We start from the raw sequence: 26,914 nt of genomic DNA, 5'->3' as shown, positions 1-26,914 counted from the left end.
CCACAGGTTCCCCTAATGGGTCTTCCTGCCCCTGTCGGAGCACTTCAATCCATTCTTCTTTGTAGTAAAAATGATCCTCCTAAGATGTCTCATCACACTCTCCTGTTTAAAATGCTTCAAGGTTCTCCTTTCCCTGAAGATAACAAACCTTTTAATATGGTTTTTAGTATCTTTTCATCTCTGGCACTATTTACCTCTTCAGGTTCACATTTCAGGATTTCCTCCACCAGACCTTTCAAAGACAAAGACAGTGTCTGTCTTGCTCATTGACTGCTCTGTGCTTAGCACAATACTTGCCACAGGGACGTTATGAATAGGTTTCTGAAGAATAAATAATAGTGCTGGACCAAAACAAACTTCTACAGTCATCCCACGCTGTATCAGGCGCAACAAGCCAGATTCTTTGATTCTTTCTCCCACTGTTGTCCATTCCTCCAGGACTCCCCTTCACCTCATCACTGTCCTTACCCGAACCCATCAAAAATGTCTGCATAATTATCTCAGAATGCTTTGGCCGCAAGTAGCAGAAAACCTGACTCCAATGGACTTAAACAATTAGGAATTTTATCTGACAAAATTCAAGAGATTAGGTAAACTTCAGGAAGCAAAGTCTCCGGATCATTCACTGAAATTCTCTCAAGTGTGGTTATGGAATGAATCATGTGCCCCAAAAGATATGTTGAAGTCCTAACTTCCAGTACCCCAAAAATCCGATCTTATTTGGAAATAAAAGTAATCAAGTTAAAATGAAGTAATTTGGGTGGGCCCTCGTCCAATATGACTGATATCCTATTAAAAAGGGGAGACTTGGACACAGACACAGACATACACAGAGGGAAGATGACGTGAAGACACACGTGGAGAAGATGGCCATGTGATGGGAGTGGCATCTTTAAGCCAAGGACCTCCCAGGATTGCCAGCCAACACCCAAAGTAGGAAGAGGCAAGGGAGCATTCTCTGCTAGAGCCTTCAGAGGGGGTATCATCCTGCCCATACACTGATTTCAGATTGCTAGTCCTTAGAACTGTGAGATCATAAATTCCTGGGGTTTTTAAGCCACCCAGTTTTTGCAGTTATCTTTTCTACGTGTTGTCTTCATCTGTTATCAAAATAGATGGAACATTTCCAGGCATCATGATAAAATCTAGAGGAAGAAGTGGGTCATCTCTGCCCGGCTCTCCTTAGGAGCAAGCACTCCTTTCCTGGTACCGCCCCCTTCTCCCCCCAGAAAACTCGCTCTCATCTCTCATTGGCAGGATTGGGTAACTTGGTCAGTCCTAAATAAATCGTTACCAAGATGGCTGGAGTCAAAATGATAGGCTTAGATTAATTATATGGGAAGAGATGGACATTTCCCAGACAAGCACAGAAACCACTGCAACGGTCAGACCCAAAACCTGGACAAGATTTCTCTTTCATCTCTATCTCAAAGCTCCTACAACATATGCCCTGTGCAAACAAGGTCTATAAATAGATATGGGTAGCAGGAGGGCTGGCATTTAATTTCTCTCCCCAGCTCCTTCCCAAGACGTCCACAAAGTACCTACAAAGAAGCCAGCGTAGGGCCTGGCACATAATAGATTTCTGCTCCCCCTCTTTTCGTGGCGGTTGTCACTTTCTCTCACATGCTATTGACATTTGTGTCTTATCGCCTCTACTAGACAGCACGTATCTTGAGGTTAGCAGCAGTGGCCCCTGGTCTGCTGACACCTCTCAAAGCACTTAACACTGTGCGGTGAGATCTGTGGCATCCGGAAGTAAGAGTCGGGGCAGAAACCAGGAAACCTCAGCATCCAGCCCCAGGAGATGGAGAAGGGGGTGATTGAAATTTTTCAAAGGAAAAAAGAGGGTATATTGGTAGAATATAGTAAAACAATTTTGTCATCTCAAGCCAATAGCTTTCTCTTCTAATTTGGACCAAACAGACACACTGCTAAGTGAAATAACAAGGAGGAGCAGGCCCTGCTGTGAGACAATACCCTGCAGGTTCTCTTTTGTTAGGACTAATAGGTTGTTTAAAAGGAAAACAATTTAACTTAACCTTTCATGATGGAACAGTTCGCACAGGTCATAAGACCAGTCCGGAATAGGCAAGTCACTGGTCTTGCTGTAACAAAGACAAAAACAAATGCCTGTTTCCCATAGTTGCCTGACAAGCAGTTTCACTAGGGTCTTGTTCAGTGTATCCCTCCGTTTACTGTATAAAGCAGCTTGCCTCTACGTTACTAAAGTACATGCAGTAAACGTCCACTGTACATCTTTAACCAGCTCAATATCTTTATTCCTTTTAATTGCCCACTGAAATAATAACAATCAGGCCTCATTTGTTTTGCAGTCTACAAATGGGGATCGTTTTTATTCATAAACAATACACTGCCCTCCATAACATGAAGCACTTGAGTTTTAATATTATTTATTTGACATGTTTGCTTAATTTTTATTTTTTAAATGCTAATTACTTGCTCTATTGAATTTTCACTTATAAAATCATGTCCAAAGCCGTTATTCAGTATAAGCAGTAAATGCTATAAGATACTTAATTACAAATTCCCCCCTTCCCTCTCACCACCCAAAGGGCTAATGGTGCTTTTAGTTATGCTTAAAGAATTACTGAGAAATTTGAAGAAACAAGTTGCTCCTTAATTTTTTTATTATTTGCCAGATGTAGTTAGAGTTTGACTTTATTTTTAATAAGTTCAAGGCTTATTTTATCTTCAGAGGTATAATTAGTTTAATTAATATTGCTGAAATCTTTATTAATTTTTGTTTTATCGTTGGGTCTTTCACATATTTTTAGTTTTTTTCATGATATTTTAGACATGCAAGGAGATATAAAGAATAATAAAATGTATTCTTCTGTGACCATACACAGCTTAACAATGCCTACACTTTTGACCTATAGATACTGTGAGATAATACAATAAATTAGTGTTGTTTAAAGCTGCTAAATTTGTGATCATTTGTAACATGAAAATAGAAAACTAATGCAGGCAGGGTTTGGATGTTTGTTTTTAACATTTGTGACCCCAAATACTGCTGCTCTGAACATTGCACATTGACTTGTGCACATGTGAAATCCTGCACACGTAAACATTTCTTTAGGGTATGTAGCTGGGACTAGATTTGCTGAGCCTTAGAGTAAGAATATCTTCAACTTTAACAGATATTGATAAACCTGCATTGAAAAGTGCTTTTACCAATTTATCTGCTATCAACAGTGTGAGAATGGTCTCTGCTTCACAACTCAGCAACACTTGGCCTTGTCAGGCTGTGTCTTGCTTTAAACATTTAGCTCTTCATTAACCTAAACTGATTTTTGTGACTGCTGTGAGATGTTTCCATTTAGATAACCCATTGTCACAGTACCATTTATTGACTAGCCTATCCATCCCCCACAGTTCTGCAGTGATAGCTGTGTCATAGTATGATTCCATATGTGTGTACCCCATCAAGACGCACAAGCTCCCTTTTCATCTCCTTTTGCCACTAAATTTTTCTCTGGTCCACCTCCAGGGAAGCCCAGTAAGTATCCAGCTTTACTCAAGTATCTCAGTTGGCAGTTTCCACCCTTCAATGACTCATGACTTTGTCCCTTCTGCCTAACACAACATTAAAAACCAAAGTCTAGCAGAGATCATAAGTCCCCTAAGATTGCCTTTCCTTCACTCAAGCTACTTAGTAGTTTTTAGTCCTGGGATTTACATTATTTTCTTGAGAGCTTAACTAGGTCTTTAAAAGGATATTTGTTGCATTTTATCCAGAATTTCCTGGGGTTTTTTTTTTGTTGTTGTTGTTTTCATATGTGATCAGCCACTGAGGTTCACTAATAAATTTTTGAGGGGAAAAAAACCCAAAAACACTCTGATGACTATCTTTCAGAAGGATAGATTTTTTTTTTCATTTTCTATAGGCACAACCTGAGGCCAGGCCTACCCATCTACCTTCATCATCTGCAGCCTCACATTTTTGTGTATTTGCTTGCGTTACGGATGTTGTCTCCTCTTGATTCTCACATCCTCATGCTTATGCTCCCCTAATCCACTCTGCCATGGAAATCCATTTTCCACAAAATATTGGATACATCCATTCACAATGAAGACTAAATAAATCACATACTTGTTTTGTTGTTGCTTTTAATTCAGTCAACATTCTCTATGTAGTGGAACTATGAGGTGTACACATATGAACAAACGTACTAACAGTCCTCTTTAACTTACAGCATAGTCAGGAATGTAAGGAAGAAATCATTTTATCCCATACTAGACACATAAGAACTTTAAGCCAGAAGGTGAAATAGGATATCGAAGATATCCTGGAGGGTATTTAAAAACCTGGGAACCTATTTGTGCTAAGCACTGTGCTTTAAAGATCATCTCATTTTAATAAGAAGAGATTGCTTCCAGGAAAAGAGGCCTGCAAAGCTTTATGATGAGTTGTCTTTAGGAGTGCATATGATTTCAACAGGTAAAGATGTGGCAATGGCATTAGATGAGAGTATTCCATGTAAGGAACATAAAATGAGGAAATCACAGGGGATGGAGGGATATATGAGACAGGAGCTGTAGTGTTGGTCTAGAGCCAGACAATAGAGTGTCTTCAGAGGTTGGGGTTGTGACATGCGCAAGCAACTGAAGATTTTTACCATTTCTTTTTTATTTTTTTCCTGGAGAATATTAGAAGAACTGTTTTGAGGACGGTTACAGAGGAGAAATGCTATTTCTCTGAGGAGGTATTGTCATTGAACTAAATTTATTTTTTATTGACCAAAGACAAAAATTTATGATCATTTGAGGAATTTGTGGCATCTTCAGGGCAGGAGGGGAGGTCATTTTAAATTTTTTCTGTGTGGCCATTACTGTGTCAAACCTTCCACAGTCTCTTAAAGTCGATCCCATCTGAGGTTTAGGCCAAATTGGCATCCATGCCTGAACATGGCTTTGTAATAGAAAGTAGCTATTTCCTTTAAATTTTCAAGTAATGCAATGATGTAGCTTGATATAACTATCTCCCTCCAAAAATAAATAAATAAATAAATAAATAAATAAATAAAATTAACTTTGGTTCCTTTCCACAGTAATATGAGAGGGTATTTTGTTTGTTTGTTTGTTTTTTGCTCCTATTTGAATTTATTTTTATGATAATTTTTGTGATTCATTAGTGGCATGGTGATAAAATAATATCCTGTGCACTTTCTTTTAAAGGATGATTTAAATGCAGCATGAATCATACAGAGATGGCCTTCTTTTCCTGTTGTATGTTGATATCGTTGGTCCACTGGACTGCAGTTATCAGAAGCATCTTTGTATACCAGTCCCAGATGTGCACTGTTTTAGGGAGAACTTTTTTTGCACCTTATCATATTTTGGTAGTTTTCTATCAATTATCTTATTTGCAGTTTTCCAACTGTTAATTGCCATATTTCATTAATACTATTTTAATAATTTACTCCACTGCACCAACTTCAAAAATAAATGAGAGCCATTAATCAGGAATATTTGTTTCAGTCAGTTAAAATAAGCTTCTACTTCTGTAAGCATATTTTCACTGATGAAAAGGTGACTATATTGTTAAACATTTTCTTGAGTCTTGCCTACAGAAACAATACAGTCTATAGTCAGATAGTGTTCCATACAATTCTCCATCAATAAAAACAGAATAAAAATAAAAAATAAATAAAAACAGAATAATAGTACATCTTTTAGAGGATTATTAGGAGGGTTAATGGATATAATATATGCAAACTAGTTAACACTATGCCTTTGACAAGTAGTGCAATAAGTGCTTTCTTGAATGGCATGTAAATGCAACTTCTTAGTGTGACACACTGAATTCCTTGCAATAATCAGAGAGCCCAACAAACAAGGATCCCTCAGTAAATCACTGGGACTTTAACTCAACAGTAAGTACTTAGTTTTCTGTATTGCTTTGAAAGTTTAAAAATAGGCCCCAACTCCAATTTAGAATATTCTTTTTAATTAATCCTTTGCAAATTTCCACAAAAATGTAATAAGTAAAACATTATATTACAGAAAACAAAGACCAACCACCAAATTACTGCCAGAATCTGAAATAGCTTATCATTAACTATTCCACATATGAGACTAAACACAGTACCATTTAATGAGTGATTCACTCTTTCCCCACTGCCCACCCTTTGGGTATAACACTCAAAGCCTCAAAGAACCATGAGCTGCCTACTTTTATAGAGGGCTGTCTCCAGCCTTTCAAACATCTTTTCTATAAATCAATTTTAAAAACTTAATTTCCAGGAAACATGATGGGATAAAGTATATGTGTGCACATGAGTAACCATGAATATAGCTGAGTATACATGTGTGTGCAGACTGGAGGGTAAGGGGTCCAGGGAAGCTGTGCTAGGCAAATGGAAGTAAACATTCATGCTATAACCTTGAATTGTGTAATACAAAAGGGGAAAAACAGTACAAGTGGGGACTAGATATAGAAAAAATCCTGGTAGTTAGTTTAGGATTAGGTCTGTGGTATTGTTCTGTTATTTTTTTTGTTATTTTAGTTTTTTATATGCCATTCAATTCAGAGTTCCAGAAGAAACGCAGCAGGCAAAGAAAATCCCACCTCAATCCAACAGAAATGCATTTCTGTGAGAAAAACTCTAGAAATTTAACAGTAAAGTGTTCATATTAATGTGAACTACCAAAAAGGGAATTCCACTAACAGTGTAGACAAATGTCACATTTTCCGTTTCTTTGGATAAGCCATGTCATTTCAGGTTGAGGAAATAAAGAGGAAATAAAACCTATAGGGAGATTCTGAAAAAGGTACAGCAAAATAAAGGAAAGGGGACTCTATCTGGGAGTGTGAGGAAGAATGTATTTCTGCATTATTCAATTCAATAAATAAAAAATATTAAAGTAGTCTTAAAATTGTTGCTAACTCAACAATACATGAAAAGAAATATTTACTACATTTTGCCTTATTCGGAAAAGAATATAATGTGTCCAGAAAGTATTATAGCCAGGTCAAATAAATTTAAGCAAAGCTTAAAAGAACTTAAAGGGAAAACAAAATCAAAATTACCATGGAAGCAAAAACGCGACCCAAAACACAAGAGCGCACCATGAGGATATTCATGTTTCCTGGAGTTCTGTCACAAGTGTGACTCTTAATTTTCCTAAGATAGATAAATAGATAGATAGATAGATAGATAGATAGATAGATAGATAAACAATGATTATGAGGTAAAAACAAACTAGTTCCTAGAGAAGCATAATTAGATCTGGTTAAATCGAGAAAGACATTTCCCTAGATGTCATTATTATTAATGGTAGTAATTATTGTATATGAGTAATTTTTACATGCGAGGCCCTTATAGCAAGAACTTTTCATAGATATTAATATATAGAGAAAAAAATGTGCAGATATACATATACGGATATCCACATATACCTAATGTAACTCCCAAAACAACCCTAGAAAGCATTTTCTCCACATAGATGTTATAAAAGAGATGTAATGAGGAGTGCTGTCAAAAATTGGTGAGAACCAGTAAAAAATGTTAAAGTACAGTCATTAAAAGAGTATGATGAATGGGCAAACTCATATATTCATTTAAAAATATATGAAAAGGAAGTGTCACAATGAATTATCAAAAGACTAATTATTATTAAATAAGTAATGTTGGGGAAACTAGAGCCCCTTCGTTCTATGTACCAAAATGCTTTCCTAATGAATTAGAGCAAGGATATTTGAAATGTAAAACAGTAGAAAGCAAAAAGAAAATACCATCTTACACCTTGGATGGTCAAGGACTGTGTAGGCATAAAAGAAGGATATATTTGAATTTTCAAACAAGTGAAAATACTGCCATAATAATTTTTAAAAACACAAGAAAGTATAAAGATGCAACCTTATTTATAATGTATGTCCGTAAGAATATGTTAAATGGACAAGGCTTATTTGTTACTTTTGTTTTGATTATGTGCACTGCTGGCAAGAAACCCTTTCACATATTGCACATGGCAGTGAACCTTTGTGTAACTCTTCTGGGAAAGCTTTTAATTATATATCAAAGCACTAAAAATCATTTTTACATTTTGATCTAGTAATTGCATTTCTAGAAATCTACCCCAAGAAATATTGAGCTGCATACCAGGATTGATCTTCAAAAATGCTCTTTTGTAGCATTATTTATCATTGTGAAAATTTTGAAACAACTTGAATGTCCAAACATAATAGAATGTCTAAGTAAAGTTTTTTAAATGGTGGCATATTATACAGTTATCAAAACTATATTTTTACAGAATAATGAGTTAAGTCATGAATGACATAAATGGTAATGATAAAAATTCAAGCAAAAAAAAGAATAATGTAACACTATTTTTGGAGCTCAATTCAATTTTGTCTCCAGTACATATATATGCCTAGGAAAAAACTGGTAGAATTTTTAAATTCTAAAACAAATTTTTTTTAATTTTAAAAAATATATACAACCTGCTGTTTGAATTATAAGTAGTTTATTTTAGTCTTTATACCTTTTGATGTTTTCAGATTTTGTACAATGAATGGCTTCTTGGTTTAAAAAAAGGAAATAGGTAGATAGAAAATAGATTAATGATAGATAATAGATATAAAATCTTAATTTATAATTACACATCAGTAAGAAAAAATATCTCATTTTTTTTAAATGGCAAGGACATAAACAGGTAAAATTTTAAAAGAAGAAATGTAGATAAATAGTATATATTACTAAATAGATTATATTATGTATCTATAAACCAATATAAATATATTTACTGTTAACAGAGATACGCAAGTTGTATAAGACTAATTTTAGTTATATAACACTAATTTTAGTTTATGACTTGTAAAATCAGCTTTATTAACATCAAATAATTTCAAATTATGTATTTGTAAACAACTATCAAATTTATTTTCTAGATATTAGAGTACTAAATAAGCACTGTCAAAATTGAAGCAAGGCTTTGAAATTTACGTTTGTAATACAAAAGAGCAGACAAAGTGAAATAAGTCAGTCAGAGAAGGACAAATATCATATGATCTCACTTATACGTGGATTCTAAAAAACTGAATAAATGAGAAATGTAAACAAATAGTCTCAGAAACACAGAGGAAAAATTGAGGGTTGCTAGTTGGGAGGGGGTGGGAAGGAAGGAAAAGGGAAAGGGAGGAGACAATACAAATTGGTAACTACAATATGGCCTTAGGGATAGAAAAGACAGTCTGGGGAATATAATCAATAATGTTGTGGGCCGGCCCAGTGGCATGTTGTTTAAGAGCTCGCTTGGGACGCCAGAGGGCCCCGGTTCGGATCCCACATATGAGGGCCAGTGACACTGCCCTCTACAGCTAAGATGCTGAACAACAGCTCAACCTGGAGTTGGGCTGCCCTGAGTTGCCGGTGATGGCATAGGCTGCAGCCCCTGCTGCAGTGGGTTGCCATGGGCTACCATGTGTAGCCAGCAGCCAGCGTGAGCAGCCAGCAGCGGCCATGAGCAGCCGTCCAGAAGCCGGCGACTGATCTGCCTCACCCAGGATGAGCGCAATGATGGTGCCAACTTGGGCCAGTAAAGCAATGTCCTCGACAACTAGACTGAAGAACAAAAGGACAGCAACTTGTCTGTTCCCCTTCCCCCAATTTCCCAATAAAAAAAAATCTTAAAAAAATAAAAATAAAAATAATGTTGTAAATATTTTTTAGGGGGCCAGATGGACTCATGCCTTGTTAGGGAGACCACTTCATAGTCTGTGTAGAGGCCTGACCACCACACTGTATTTCTGAAGCTGATGTTGAATAATGTGTGTCAACTATAATTATATATACATATAGACGCGGGACATGGAGTAGAGTGTGGGAATGGAATCAGTGTAATAGATAAGCATGATATCGGGGGGGGCAGTGTATGAGAGAAGGGAGTTGTTTCTGTGCGAAGGGTGAAAAGGATAACTATTAAATTGTTCTGTACACCTGAAACTAACAATAAAAAAAATATATATATATATATAGATATATAGATAGATATAGATATAGATATAGATATAGATATATGAAAAGAGCAGGCAGTATTATCTGCAGTAAAGCTCTTTATTTGAGAACTTGGACAGTGAAATGAGAAATCAAAGCCAATTAAAAGAGAGCAAACAATAAATAGTGTTTTTAATGTGCAAAAATATAAGCACTACTTGAACGAGTTGCTTCTATTTGAACTCATAGAAAAACTTTGTTCTTGAGCACAGTTATACAAATAGAAAGTGAAAAAAAACACTGACATTTTCTATGTAGGCTCTGTTGTATTTTCATTACATGATTTCTTAACAAATCTTCAGCTTATTTAACAATAAAACTTGCATCTGTGTTTTTAGTAACACTATCTATTTTGTATATGTTACTAAATCTTTATTGCACCAAAAGTAAAATAACAACTTTCATCTACAATTTTATAGCACGTATTTGCCAATGAAATTCATCATTTACATTATGAAAATTTAATATGACTGACATTAGCAAAATAGCTAATTAAGAAATAGGACATAAATACTTCAAGAAAGTTGACAGTCTGTTCTATGAAGAAAATTAATTCAGAAGTCTCCTATTTGCATAAATCTCCAGGTCTCATTTTCACAGCTGTTTGTTCTGTCATTTAGATGGTTGCATTTCAATATTATTTTAACATAATTGGTTGGAAGCATACCTTGCAACTAAAAATAGCATGCTCTGCAAAAAAGATTGTTAGGGGAAAATATAAGTTCATTTAGTTCATCTTGATCTTTTTTTCCTTAAAATAAATGTTTCTAATATAGGAACTTTAACATTTCAGTCTTTAATTATGAAAATATTTTTATTATTAAAATACAACCTTTAATTTTAGATTCTCATGAAAATGAAAAGGCTCATATGGAATATGTTAATGACGAGCTTATTTTAGCAAAGAATAAAAAACACTGGTGATACCTATTTTTCATTCATCAGTTGAGCATAATATGGAGTTTCAGTGTATTCCAGTGTGGACCCAGTACTGTAATGGACAAAGGAGATAAAACATTTTAAATAATCCTTAGACTGGGCCTGTATGCTGTTTGTTTTAGTAATTCAGATAATGCAAGGAGATCAGCAATTATTAGATCTCAGGATGTCTTGTACCTGTAATGTCCAAAAGAACAGCAGAAATTTGAAGTCAACAGATTCTAGCCTAGAGACCTGGCAACACCATTTGCTACCTGCGGGCCTTGGTTAATCATTTAAGGCCTCTGCACTTCGGTGTCCCCATCTGTAATAGGGGCTACAAGATGTACAGTAACGATTCACAGGATTATTGCTAATATCATTCTAAATAATGGACAATTAACTGCTTTGGGGGCAGTAAATCACTAGATAAATGCTGGTCATGGCTCAGTGTCTCTTCTATCATTTAATCTTACCTGGAGGGAAATCCTAGGATACTGTACAAATCTATGATTTTGTCTACCTTGTAATTTGTGGTGATATATGTAAAAGTTAACCAAAGAATGGCTAACATTTATAAGAAAAGAAACAATCAGATGCACCTACACACATTTTCATAACTAGAAAAAGATTCACTGGTTTTTGCAAATGAGCTTCTGCCATCTTTCCTTTTACTCTTGAAATTATATTTAAGTGTAGACTCTACTTAAAGTAATTTGTTGCTGGAATAGGCATACTGTTTTGATGTCTGCTTTGCTTCTAATTACATTCAAGCTCACTTTGACATTTAAGGCCAATTACATTAGTCTAGATTCAGTAAGACTTTTCCATAGTAGTCTAAAATTTGTCCAATAAACAGGCTTTTCCCCCCTCTCTCTTTTTATTCATTTAAATGGAGTGCTTTGCAACAAGCATATTTTAGGAATTATGAAAGCAAATAATGTGGGTTCATTCTGGAAAAAAAGCAAAGAACTGTTTGGCCTTTCTTGCCAACATAAAAGGCAGTCACGGAATTAATTGAAACCACCAGTTTCAACTTTATTTCTTTCTAAACCACAAAGAATAAGGCATAGAATAATTATTTTACAGGTTCATATTTTAAATAGTTCACTTATTAACTACAAAGGTAATTGATTCCAACAGATCTCAAATTCCAAAAGAGTTCACATATAGAGAGAGACATATATGGCAACAAAAACTTTTCCATGTAAAAGTCACTAATAGCTAAACTCTCCAAGACAGAGCCCTACAAAAAAATACAGTTGGTGTTCCACTGTGTTTTAAGATTCCAGTATGTGTAATGACTAAGACAGAGCAGAACACCTAATTTGCTTAGGTCCCCATTTTCAGTCCACTTACTAACATCACAATCTTTGCTGTTAAATGAATCCTCTGATGAGTTGAGAGTACCAAAAGACACAACAAAGGCAATTTATAGTATCTACTAGTAAGAAAACATTCACTGTAGTCTTTTTCTGTAATTTCTATAGGTAAGATTTAGTCTGGGAAATTGGACTGGAAAGTACATCATATAAAAACAAAGATTTTCCAATGGTTGTACTGATTAATAATAGATCATAAATAGTAGACACTTATAGCTAGATGATATCTTAGGAATCATTTAGTTCAAAGATGAAATAAAATGATGCCATCAAAAACACTGTCACACTTTCAAAATTATGTATCTAAAGGAAATATCTTCTTAAAAATATAAATGGTTTATTCTATGTAATTTTCTTCTTTATAAAAATGGAATCACACTGCATTTGACATAAAAGTTTTATCATAAAAAATAAACAGGAATTCTAAAAATTTTAACTAGTGTAATAGAAGTTGTTTTTCCTTCTTTAAAATAGATTTTTAAAATTATTATTAAAAATATTATCTGAGGGCCGGCCGAGTGGCTCAGTTGGTTAAGAGCTCACTCAAGAGTGCGAGCTCTGAGCAATAGCATTTTTAGTCCCAGCCAAAGCTAAGCTTCTGCTGAGCTGCCAACAGGTGGCAGGATGGCTCAGCTTAAAAAAAAAATATATATATATATATATATATATATATATATATATATATATATATATATAATTTGTGTAGTACTTTAATGTTTACAAAGTACTCACACACACTTATTTTGATTCTCAAAACAGTCTTCAGAAAGTGATGATTTGATCATACATTTGTGAAAGATTGGTGTCGTCTTCTTCAAAGATATGTGTTTTACACAGATCCACTAGGCCAGTCAGCAATTTCATCCTAAACTCAGCCTGTGACTACAGAACTGGAGGCTTGATTCTTTGCCTCTCCCTTATGACTCACAGAGGGTTGTGGTCTTTATTCTTAGCCCATCCAACCTCTATCTTAAACTGCAGTCTTTCAGCTGTCCCTTGTAGGAAGGTCATCATCTTTTGAGAGTGAGGGCAGAGATGAGATGGCCAAAGTTAGAAGTTTTGAAAAGCTTGTGGCTGTTATTGCAGTCACCGAAGACAACAAAGAGGCTTGCCAGGCAGTGCTGGGGCGCCCTTGGAGGCTGTGGTAGAAAGGAGTCCATTTCCCTGTGGTATAGCTTCCTCCACAGTGCAGCTGAGGGGTACGTGCAGCTATGGAGAATTAGATTCACCTAGGACTTGGCATTTTTTATGAGAATTTGGCAAACAAGACAGAGAAATGGAGTTTGGAGAACTGAGAAAAGTGTAATTGAATTGATGGAGCATGGAATTTCAACTAAACCAGAGGAGGGATTTAAAGTCAAGAGATGGCTACTGCTGATGGCTTTAACATTACAGTCCTGTATTTTTACTCCAAATTCAAATCCACAGTATTTGTTTTCTGAATGACAGTTTGACCACAGTAAGAGGTGGCTTATAGAGCTTTTATTTATTGGAGGTTTTTAAATATATTTAATGTATTTTTTATTGATTTTTTCCAGCCCTTAATTCTCCATAAGACCTTGATCTTGTCAGCCATGATTTTGCCAACCAATGCACTTTTTTGAAATTTAACTCCAACATTAGATTGATCTATTTACTATATACGATGTCTGACAATTAAATTCACAAACTCATCGTAGAAAAAGTGCTGCATACCTCATTGCTGAATATCACTACAGTCACCTTTGAAGTACTCCCCTTGGGAAGCTATGTACCAATGCCAACACCTAGTCCACCCTTCAAAGCAATTTTGGAACTCTTTTTTTGGAATGACCATCAGAGCTGTTTTCGTATTACCCTTGATGTCCTGAATGTCATCAGAATGACTTCCTTTCAATATTTCCTTTATCTTTGGGTAAAGAAAGAAGTCATTGGGGGCCAGATCAGGTGAGTAGGGAGGGTGTTCCAATACAGTTATTTGTTTCCTGGCTAAAAACTCCCTCACAGACAATGCCGGGTGAGCTAGTGCATTGTTGTGATGCAAGAGCCATGAATTGTTGGCGAGAAGTTCAGATCATTTTCATCTAACTTTTTCATGCAGCCTTTTCAGCACTTCTAAATAGTAAATTTGGTTAACTGTTTGTCCAGTTGGTACAAATTCATAATAAATAATCCCTCTGATATCAAAAAACGTTAGCATCATTTTGACTCTTGATTTGGACTGATGTAACTTTTTTGGTCGTGGCAAACTGGCTGACTTCCATTGTGCAATTTGACGCTTTGTTTCAGGGTCGTATTGGTACACCCATGTTTCATGACCAGTGAAAACGCAGCCCAAAACATCGTTTTGCCTCTCCAAAAGGTCTTGGCAAACTTCAAATCTCCTTTGCTTTTGTTCATCGGTGAGGTCCTTCTGGACCCTTTTTGCACACACCCTTCTCATGCCAAGATTTTCAGTTAAGATATTCCTAACTGTTTCTCTATTGATGTTTACTTGGTCTGCTATGCTTCTCACAGTCAGCCGATGATTTTGACCCACAATTCAATGAATTTTTGTAGTTTTCATCAGTTTTGCTCGTTACTGGCCACCTTGACCTCTCTTCATCAGTGACTCATTCTCTCCCCCCAGAAAAGTGTTTAACCCATTTGTATGTACACTGCTGTTTTCTTCATGGCATTATCCCCATAAACTTGGGCTAACGTGTTCCTGATTTCACTTCCACTCTTGCCAAGTTTAACAAGAAATTGAATGTTCGTTGCTCTAATTCAAACTCAGACATTCTCGCAATGGCACACAAAACACACAACAATAATGAACAACACTCAGCAAGACACGGCCACATGTCGACAGAATACGAATACAGCTGTGAGACACTGATATGCCAACGTTATGAAACCTTACCGAGCTGTTTGTACAGTGCTGCCAATGTAAGCGCACTGTGGCAAGTTCGCGAACCTAATTGTCAGACCATGTATTGAAGTTATTTTAAATATTGGAAAAGCTTTGAATAGTTGAGTAAGTTTTAAATAAAAAGAAAGAGACAACAAAGCATTAAAGGATTATGAAGTCAGTGGGTTTTTCAGAAGATAAAACTCCTCTACATGTTATTGCTATTTGAGTGTGGGGAAAAAAGCATGGAGATTGAGTAGGTGAATAATTAAGTCAATGAAAGCCAAAAGAGGTGTCACTTTTGTACTCAGTGAATATCATCCAGGCATGTCTTCTATTTTAGGACTGACTGTTAGTAAGACACAGCAGGGACGCTCTCAGTAAAAAGGTTGAGCTACTATACAAGATGTCAAGTAGATTTCATTTTGAAAGCAAATCTTTTGTAGAGTAAGAGTTCTTGAAACCAGCTAAAGATAAAGTAGATGCAAATGATTGAAAGTTCTACATCAATAGTATCAGTTGTATTCTTCACCACCTTTAATAACTTTTGCATGTGTATATTTTTAAAGTAAGAGAAATAGATGTTTTTACATGTATTTTAATACAAACAGTAAAAAGCATATTAAGTAAAAGTAATTTACAAAAACATATGTTCACACAAAAACCTTTATATGAATGTTCATAGCAGCATTATTGATAATAGCCAAAAAAGGATTTCAAATAAACTGAATTAAATTAGGCCAGATTCTGAGCAATTAGTGGAAAGTAAGAAAGGGGACTCCATTTAACCTTGAACATTTACCTTTTAGTACCACACATGTCATAATATTGGTGCCTTGGAGGAGGACATATTGTCTTAGAGTAATGCAAGGCTAGACAGGACAGTATTTTCATAGTGAATATATTGATGATCAATCTACTGATTATCAACATACGGACAAGCATGAAGACCCAATTATGATGGAAGAACAAAATGTAAAAATTGTTGGGGCCGGTGGCTCAGTTGGTTAAGAGCTCGCCCAAGAGTGCAAGCTCTGAGCAAGCAGGGTCGCCAATTTGATTCCCAGCCCCAGTTGAGCTGCCACTGAGCTGCCAATAGGTGGCAGGATGGCGCAGAAAAAAAAAAAGTAAATAAATAAATAAATAAAATGTAAATATTGGTGAACTTAAGGATGTTAAATTAACGCACTACCAAAGATGGAAATGAGAGAAGAGGAAAGCAGTGGGATGAGAAGCAGTGCTGAGACCTTTATCTTATACAAGGAGATGGCTAGCCATTCTGTCAGAGTTTGATAGAAAAAGAAATAGAGATTTATGTACAAATATGGGAGTGGTCAAGAGATGTGGGGAGTGATGTTTGCCTGAATTAAATCTTCACATATCATAGTAGAAGTCTATGTCTAAAGTGGATAAATTAAGAAATATTGACTAGGAGTATGAATAGCATCACCGGAAATGAAAACACAAATGGTTAAAAATGGTGACCTCTGGGACTTGGGACTGAGATACTTGGGCATACAGCTGTTGTTTATTATTCATTAAGAAACCCATCATCAGGTTTCTCTGTTATGTGATATTTTGATCATGTAGTGTCACCTTGATTAAAATTTTGAAAAGTATTAAGAATGAGCTTAACAAGAAATGTGCAGAAACTGCCTAAGATGAAATCTTTGTTCAGAATCATGAATAAAGATAGTAAACGGAAAGATATGCCTTTCTTCAAGATTGGAGGATGAACTGAAAACAATATCAACTTTGCTTAGATTAATATGATCTCTGAATAAAACAAAAGGATGTTTTAGGAAAATTAACAAAAATAAATGAAAGTTCTGAGAATAATGAAGAAAATATAGATTTTTCAATTAAACTGTACTGAATCAACTAATCACCTACTGTAAAAAAATAGGATTCATTTCTGTCTCATTTCTTATACCAAAATAAATTCCAGATTTAAAGTGATTCAAGTAGTGATTTCTGATTCAACATGTTCAACATAATAAAGTAAGGAAGCTATAAAACTACTGCATAAAAGTATGGGTACATGTATATCTAATCTTGCAGTAAGAGAAGGCTTTTTATGCAAAATAAAAACACCTTAAATAAAAGACAAATTAGACCACATAGAAATTTAAAATTTATGTTTGCAAAAATACTATGAATGGATGGGAAAAAAGTCCATGAAACATATATGACAAGTACAAGATTTGTTTTCTTAATTTTTAAAGAGCTGGTAGAAACCAAAAAGCGGGAAAGGGTCAACAGGATAATGGCATAACAAAAGGGAAAGTAGTCCAAAAAAAAGAAGCAACTTCCTCTAGGCCTTTGTTCATCATTGCCTTCTCCACCTTTTAAATTCTACTCTTCTTCATCATCAAAGTCAATGACCATCATTATTCCGAACTTGTTCTTGACTTACCTAAGGAATACATTGATCCTTCTAACTTACTTTTGGTAGCTTTGCTACATTTCTCTTACACACCATATTTTCACTTTTCTTAGAGCTGGTCATGTTCATCTTTTCCTTCAACTCTTGATTATAAATTTCTTAAGGGAACAACCCATGTCTTCCACATCTCAATCCTCAACACATCAAACCTTCAGTAACCAGTAATATTCTTTTTTTGAATAAATAAACTAAGCAGGTTCTTCAAGGAACACAGATCCTGAGGGTAATATAAGTCAGTATGTGTCCTTGATTCACAACCTCAAACCATCATTTGGATTTAAATTTCTGGATAAAAATCTCAGCAAAACTGATAAGGCATCCTTCATGCAAGACACAAATTAGTTTTCTGTCTATAATAAAAGTATTTCATGGCATTACCTTTTATTTTTTTATTCATGGAAGCAGCTATAAACACACAAATCACATTTAACAGTAAGCTTTGCTCTCAAGTATAATTCACAGCATCTCACAACATGAACTTTCAGGTGGCTGAGCTGTGCAGAAATGAGATTTTTTTTTTCTGAGACTCTGAAAAGAGTAGAGGATAACCCCAGTGTTCTTGCCCACATTGCTAATCTTGCAGCAACAGGCTGTCTAGTCCTATAGCTCCACATTCCCAAGCATTTGCTGAATGCGTAATAGCTGAGTGTTCATGAAAGCTAATGCAGTAGGTGAAACAAATTAAATTGGTTTGTGCCCAACGTAGCTGAAAGGTACACCTGAGTTTTTGGTCTCTAGGTACCGAAAATAAATCTTTTGGGCTTAATCACAAGCTTTTCTGTTACTTTTAAAGGAAGAAATCCATGTCCAATAAGATTCCTTTTATACTGGTAGGTGTTTTGACTCTTGCCACATTGCTGTTGAGTCTTTGAGATGTACACACACTTTCACACAGGTGACATCTCCATTGAAGAAAGTACATCAGTCTGATTATATATATATATTTGTGAATCATTTTTGGAATTTGTTCCGTGCCTTTGAAGGTAATAAATAGTCAACAGAAAAAAAAAATACAGGGAAAATAATTGCCCTCACTGATAAATCCTGGCACACTTAGGAGGTTAAATAATGTGTTGAAAATTCTCTGAAGCATTTTTACGATGAGTTAAAACTAATGTTGTCTTAGGCACTTTTTCTAGGAAAGTATCATTTTGTCCTTGGCAATGCTGAGTTCAAGTGTCAATAGTGATGTATTTCATACTTTCAAGAACAAAACACTTTGTAGGATAATGAGATTATAGAAAAATGTACTCAAGAAGAAGTTACGTTTTTTACACATGGACAAAAAGAAGTGGAAAAATTTATCTCCTGGTTCAAGATTCATTTAATGAGTAGTCGCTACTTTTTTCAAATGGCTCCACTATGTTTTGGGCATTGAACGCCTTCTTAAAAAGTTAATTATCTCTAGGAAAGGAAATTGCTGAGAGAGCTTACTGCCTGGGAAGTAGTAGATTCAAGACTTCACTGAACACAGGAAGCAATACTTGGAAAAGTACTTACTTTAGCATCCTAATGCCTAAGTAGTACTTCTATTAGTGCCACAAATTAATAGAATAACTTTGGGCTGATCACCAATCATCCTTTAGCCTCCTTTTCCTTATCTTCAAAAAGAAAAGAGTCAGATTAAATTATCTTTAAGGTCCCTTTTGGCTCTAAAATCCTAATCAGCGTAACAGAGATTTTATCTTGGGCCCAGTCCATTTTTGTATTATGCTGGGTTTTGTTTCTTGGAATCCTGATACCTGAGAATTCAGTTTAAGTCTACATTGTACTAAGGCCTATAAAGACATTTTTAAAGAGTCACTAGATTCCAATTTTCAACTTTCCCCATACAGCATCATAAATTCTCATTAAGAAGCATTTATTGACCATTAATGTATATGGAATACAAGAGTTAGAAATGCCTATGTAATCCTATAATTAATAAGAAAAACATGTAAGAATGGAACTCATTGAAGATCTTTGCAGAGAGTGAGTCCTTTAGCTTGGCTCTTTGTGGGAATACTCTATATTTTTTCACCATGGCTTCATCCATGGTCTTCACTCTCCTCCTTGAAAATAAAAAAATTATGAAAAATGTATTTGTCTTTATTAAGTTGCTCAGCATGGCAATATCACTTTTTAGAAATATATCTTTTTTAGAGCGTCTCATTTTTTAATATGACACATAATATGATAGATGGGTATTATAAAAGTAAAATTAAGGTTATTATTCTCATATGCCTTTAGATAATTAAATGTCATTCATTATAAAAATAAGTTGCACTTAGCAGGAAAAAAGTATATAGTCATCTGTTGGAAATGTTAAATAGTTAGCTGCTTTAGAGGGGGGAAAAGGAAAGGCAAACAAGCAAAGGTCCTACATTTTGTTCTAATTTTCTCAGCAGTATTTACCACCAACAAGGATAATTTTAATTCAGGTCAGTTATTTTAGGTTTCCACACTGAATCGTTAGATATCAAGCTTTTGGAATCTTTACTTCTCAGACTTTTCCCATCGGTTGAATTAAGGTTGTTTTTCCACTGATCAATCAGATAAAAATAAATAATATAGCGATCAAAGTCCTCAAACACCGTATGCTAATTTTAAATTGCATGCATGCCTAAAGCTGGTGTTTAATACCTCCCTTCTTTTCCTCTGTAGGCATTCATGTCCATGTTCCAGATCCTCACCCAGGAAGGATGGGTAGACGTAATGGACCAAACTCTAAATGCTGTGGGACACATGTGGGCGCCTGTGGTCGCCATCTATTTCATTCTATACCATCTCTTTGCCACTCTGGTGAGTTTAGCACTTTTTTCCAGTTATATCTGAGAATTCATAGTGGGATGAGCACCAACAGATGTGTGGCCTATTTTTAATTTCAGAATGAAAGCCAGAAAACCAATGTAGAGTAATCAGTTGTATGATATCCCTTCCATTCTAAATTCCTATGAATCAGAGAACTCCTTGAACTGATTTCAGATTTAAGTAAGATGTTATCTGCATCAGGTACAGGTGTTTGCATGAGGGAAAACAAGACAAAACAAAGTAGAAATCTCACATCAGCATACCAATTTAACCATCTCTAGGCACTCACACCCCAGATGATCCAAGGATCAAACCAAAACGGCGTTATTTTCTTTTAATCATGGAGAGACACTCTTTTCAATGTCACTACATCCTTTTCTCAGCTGTAATTAAACTGAAGGTAGATGCTGGAGACCTCAGGGTGCAGTCAGTTAATTAGAAATCAGCTCAGTGTTTTCATGCTATGTGCGACTGAAACAAACACATGGAAAAATAATAAAACACATAGCTGCAAGTGTTGTAAAAGCACAATAAAAACTGAATACCAAGTCCCAGAAAAACTGACTTCTGTCACACAGTTTTCTCTTTAATGTTATTTCCGTTAAGAAGAAAGAAAAAAACATGATGAAATGCAGCCTGTGACATACTAAGGTATATAATTCTCAGGTCTTTCTAATGTCAAATGTGCATCACTATATAATATATTTGTGCACATTTAAGAAGCTCTCTTATGTTAAAAGTTCCAAGTTAAGGCACCAAAATATTACCCTTTATTAGGAACACATGAAATAAAAACAACTGTTACTCTTATTAAGAGGTAAAATGTTTTACAATTTTATTCCTAATATTAGGAACAACCAAGTTAAGTAATAGTCCCACTTTACAGATGATGAAACTGAGGCTCAGAAGAGTTAAGTAATTTGCCCAATGTCACATAGAGTGTAAATGCCAGAATATTCCCAGGTTTGCCTGGTCTCAAAGCCTGTGGTCTTGCAACTACTTATTGCTGCTTCCCTAGATTATGAAGCTTACCATTGTCGCTGAAAATGTCTATCCAAGACATTTTCAAACCTCTGCCCAAGAGTCACTAAAATAAAACAAATTGCAGATAAGCTCTAAGGTCCCTTCGAATTCTAAATAGCTGTGAATCAAATAAGTGCTTGAGAAACTAGATGTTAAATTAGAGGTTGCATTTGCAATAGGCAGAGGCTTTCAAAACTAAGACATGGTCATCAAAAATTATATAGGGATACATTGTTATGTGATATAAAGACTTGGGTTCAAACGGTAGACTCTCAAAGAAGTAGGTTTGGCATTTTTTTGTGTGGGGTGACTAAAAATATTCACAAAGGGAAAGAACATTGAGTAGTGGAAATGGAGGCCTGTCTTCCAGAGCCAAATCGGACGGTGCTGGTGTTTACAGGACATTTGGCCCTGAGGTCCCTTCATCCTCCATTCCAGGACCTCTAAGTCTGTGTCTGTCATGCATTCATTCATTATTCATTCACTCACTAACTCACTCATGAATTCAACTAATGTTTATTAGGCGCCTACTATGTATTTAAGTTCCTTCAAAACTAGAAATACCTTGAAGAGTGTTTATTGATTACGGGTTAAATGCAAGATAAATATGATTGGAATCATGGATGTATGGGAGTAATCTAATTGTTTTTCTGTTAAAACAATATAATTATTTGCTATCCTTACTGCAAATTTTTTACACACAGATATAGACTTGATCCTTAAGTCAGAGACTGACACATTATAAAAGCAAAAGGAAAAACTAGCCTAGTAAATTATTTAGCAAAGTGATTTTTTTCCAAGGGAACTTCTACAAGGATTGCTAATATAATGAAATATTATATTAAACCTGGTACACAGACTTCTTGGGCAGTCTGAAATTTCCTTATTGGGCCAAAAGCATGGCCATGATTGTGGAACACTGGAGCACTTCCAAGGATGCCTGAGGTTCACCTGAGCCTTTAGGAATCCACAGAACACAGCTCAAAGACCCATATCTAATTTCATCCCTTCATTCAACTGATTTAAGAATCTGCTCAAAACTTTCACTATAATTTTTATTGTGATTTTCAAAAAGTAGTTTTTAGTTAAAACTGAAAATTGAAATTGTTCTTTTATTTGTAATTTTTTCTTTTTTTCAACTCTGTAAAGCAATTGAGAATTTAAAAGTCATTGAGGGCAGTCTGGTAAATATGGTAGAGCACAAGAGTATGGACTTGGAGTTCAAAATCTAGACTCGGGTTCTAGTTCTGCTGGTCACTAGATATGTGACTGGAAGAACCAGACAACTTCCTTAACCTCTGTCATGTTATATCGGAAACAGAATAACAATGCCCCACAGCTAGCGCCCAAGGTTGCCATCCCCATGTGAGTTGAACTTGTATGTGGGGGGATGGTTTAGCCATGAAATAAGAGGATGAGCGTAGCTATCACCAATACCAAGTTCCTTTAGGTAAGATGGTGTGTGCATTTGAAGCTGTATATTAATAAATACTCAATGTTTTTATGCTAGTTCAGATATTTTTTATTTATAAATGTAAAGTATTATTGACCAGTTTGAAGTATCATTTATGATTCTTCTTGGACCAAGTTCCTCTCTCCCTTCTTCTTTTTTCTCCACACTCCTTCTCTCAGACAATGACTATGATGAAATGGGTAGGAATCCATCTTCCAGTTTTAAATTATATTTCATTAAATTCAACATACTATCAACGATGAGAATACTCTTATTTTGGGTAACCTGTAAAAATACCAACAAATAAACTGTACACATGAATAAGGTGCATCCCAATTTCAGAGTTGTAAAATGTGAGAATAAATGTACATGTTAAAATCAATGAAATGCAGTTTCCCACACATATATATGTATCCACTAAAAATATACAGTGTTTTTGGGCCAGCCAAGTGGCTCAATTGGTTAAGAGCTCGCTCAAGAGTGCAAGCACTGAGCAACAGCGGTTCGATGCCCGGTCCGAGCTGAGCTGCCGCTGAGCTGCCAACAGGTGGCAGGATGGCTCAGCGGGGAATAAGTGAATAAATAAATAAATATATATATATATATATATATATATATATATATAAATACATATATCTATATCTGTATATATATAGATATATCTATATAGATATATATACAGTGTTTTTAATTTAAGTTGATCATCTACAAACATTTTATACCATACATTTTTGACATTAATATTAATTTTTTAGTTGGAGGAGCACTGCTCCAGCTCACTGCTGGCGGTCCCTAGGGAAATGCCTGGAGTGCACACTTCTCTCAGTATTATCTCCATACACCATGCTGAGGCCAAGTTATATTTGATCATGTATTTCTCTTTTTACAAATCATTAGTAGCAGCAATTTTCAGAATAAATGACATCAAACTCTACATATATTCTATTAAGTTTTTCACCAAATATTTTGAAATCTTTTTACCTTAATACACATAAAGCTCATTAGGTCATTAGTATATAGTCATGAATGTATGGAATATGACTGAATATGTCATATTTGTTTAGCAGTTCCTTTCCTGGTGGATATTTAAGTTGTTTTCCAGTGTTTAATAATGTTACAACTAATATGTATGTACATTGTGTCCATTTGTGTGAGAGTTTCTCTAGGATATACTCATATGTCAGAAAGTAGAATCTGGGATCCTGGATACTGGCCAAATGTAGCAAGGGTCTGTAAGTCCACATACCCAGTCTAGTCCACAGGCTTTATTTATACAGCCTGTGAGCTAGGACTGGTTTGTGCATTTTTAAATGATTGTGTAAGTACCTCTATAATATCCTAGATGTTGCCTCCTGGCCCTCAAAACCTAAAATATTTACTATCTGGACCTGTCATGTGTGGACCTCTGCTCTGTAGGCATAGTACATTAATTTACCCTCGCAGGTGGTTGAGATTTCTTGTCTTCTTACAGTCTGATCTATGGTTGATATTGTTAGACTTTTAAGATTTTGACAGCCTTATGAGTTGAATGGCGGTATCGCTTTGCCTTAACTTGCATTTTTCCATTTCCGTAACTGTTCATAAGGGAGCACTTCTTCATATGTTTATTGGCCATCTTCTTTGTGACTCGCCTAATCATGTGCTTTACCTATTTTTCTAAAGTCTAGTTTGTCTTTTTAAAATTTATTTGTTACATTCTGGCTATTAATCCCTTGACTACTACATAAATGTTCTCTCTTAGACAGTATTTTGTTATTCTGATTTATTTGTGGTATCTTTTGATATGATACTTTGACATGGTCAAAAGTATCAGTTTTTCACTTATGGTCAATATTTATTTTGGACTCTCACTTAAGAAATTCTTTCCCACCCTGAAGTAATAAATACATTCTCCTCTATCTTCTAATTGTTTTAAATTTTTGCTTTTCACCTTTAGGTCTCTAAGGCATCTCAATTTATTGTTTATATATACTATAATTTAGATGAAATACACTGCTTAAATAAAACTCAAGTTGATTTTTCTCAACCATATTTATGTGAAGTTTTTAAAACCTAGAGATATTTAGTTGATTTCTCTGATTATGATGCCTAAAGCAAAACCTATTCAGATTTTAAGTTTTTAAAAATGAGAACTAATTAATTCAATTAAAGAGAACATTCTCTAACTAAATTAAAACTAAGAGTGTTATTTCTGTGCTACCCAAAAAGTCTAGGGACCAAAGTCACGTCCTCAGATTTTGCTTAAAGCATGACCAGCCATTGTTATTCTTTTCCTGTTTATCCTCAGAGAGACCATCACTATAATGGGCTCTATTAAGTGAGCTCAATTTGATTCAGCACCATTTTACTAAATCTCATGTACTAAGTGTAAGTACTAACCTACATCCTGACCGAAGTGGGAAAGACCTTAATTCCTGTCTTCTTTCAGCCCACACCTAGTACAGAAATAGAGCTAATAAACACAAGCAAACTAACAAACAAGTAAAGCCTGAGATGCAAGGAAAAGGATACAAATGCTAGGAGCCGTGAGCGAGTGCTGTTGCTTGCTATGTGACCAGTGTGCACTTAATAAACATCTGCTTCCCAGTCTTCCCAGCTCTACCTTATTCAAAATAGTATTTCAAATATTGGCAGTAAAGCAGCCAGAGATAGTTTATGGACCAACATCTAAACATATGCATGGCGGTAATAAGCCTGTTAAAAACTAAACATTTGTAAGTTAAAATCTCTATTCCATAAGCCTGTCTTAGGCTTGAACTTACATTAAAATGAGCATTTTAGTTAAATTGTATGTTTCTTTTTGGAAAATACTACAAAGAATTTTAACCCAAATGAAAAAAAAAGCCCACATAAACATACAAGCTCTGATTGTTTTTTATCCATGCTGACCAGTGGTGCCACACAACCTGGTGAGTTCCCAATTTCGTCTTCTCAGGGAACAGGCATGTGCCAAGTAGCAAAAAAAAAAAAAAAAAATGTTTCACTGCAGTTTGTTCTGGAATTAAAAACCAACTAACAAACAAACAAAACCCAGCAGGCTATTCCATCACTCCCTGGGGACACCAATTTTTCGGCTCACAATGAAAATCAAGCTTAAGTGTATAGTCAATGCATAGTCACCATCAGTGTCTATTATCCCTTTAAAATGTTTCTCTCATTCAACAGGTATGTATTCTGTATTTCTGTCCTGACCGATTGTAGTTTGCTGAATGCTTGTGAAATTCGTCTTTCCCCCTTCTTTTGCCAATGACTTAGGCGTTAAGGACTATGGAAGACTTAACCAGTTAAAAGACTATTTTATTTCCTCACTGTTTTTCCCTTTATTATTGTTTCAAAGGAGAGCCCTGTGATGTGAATACTATAAAAGAGAAAATGTAATTAAGCGTTCATTGTGGATAGTCTTTTTGTTACCTTTGAAGTGCTTAAATTAACACAGCAATCTCTTGATTTTGCTTCTGTGGTCACAGCTTTCTGAGAATAGTCACATTTTGTTGACAAAAATGGGCTTTTCAAAGTGTAAATTAAATAACTTGATTTTATAGAATTTATTTAAAAGTGCATCTGTGTTGAACATTTCTCATTTTACATTGCTCTGATTACATTTGACTTTTTGTTGACCTATATAAAAACGAGATTGTTTCCAGCTACAGCCTCCAAGATGGCTTAGGACAGTTTGATTATAAATGGTAAGAAGGAAAAGAAAAACACAAGATTATGGGGTGTTGACCAGATTCCTGCTGTGTTTCTATTGTATACTTGGAAATAAGTTTTAAAAAAAATAGAAATTATTAATAAAGTTCATGGTAGAGAAAGAAATAAGAGTAAAGATGACATTTCAGCTAAAGGGCTATCTTTAAGATAGATGAAAAGGAAAAGAAAATAGTAAAAGTAACCGTTAGAAAAGAAATGAAGGCCGGCCGAGTGGCGCAATGGTTAAGAACTCGCTTGGGATGCCAGAGGGCCCCGGTTCGGATCCCACATATGAGGGCCAGTGACACTGCCCTCTACAGC

At 35.2% G+C, this 26,914-nt stretch overlaps 1 protein-coding gene across 1 annotated transcript in view; it reads left to right on the top strand.

Moving 5' to 3' along the window:
* NALCN (sodium leak channel, non-selective) overlaps nucleotides 1-26,914 on the top strand; it is a 300,278-nt gene that overhangs the window by 152,418 nt on the left and 120,946 nt on the right. Inside the window, exon 14 of the mRNA XM_019625115.1 lies at nucleotides 20,281-20,418. Coding sequence (XP_019480660.1) covers nucleotides 20,281-20,418 — 138 coding nt within the window. The remainder of the gene's footprint in view (nucleotides 1-20,280; nucleotides 20,419-26,914) is intronic.

This window comes from Hipposideros armiger, unplaced genomic scaffold (assembly GCF_001890085.2).
Source record: "Hipposideros armiger isolate ML-2016 unplaced genomic scaffold, ASM189008v1 scaffold_615, whole genome shotgun sequence".
Classification (NCBI taxonomy): Eukaryota; Metazoa; Chordata; class Mammalia; order Chiroptera; family Hipposideridae; genus Hipposideros; species Hipposideros armiger.
This window is presented reverse-complemented; position numbering and strand designations above follow the sequence as displayed.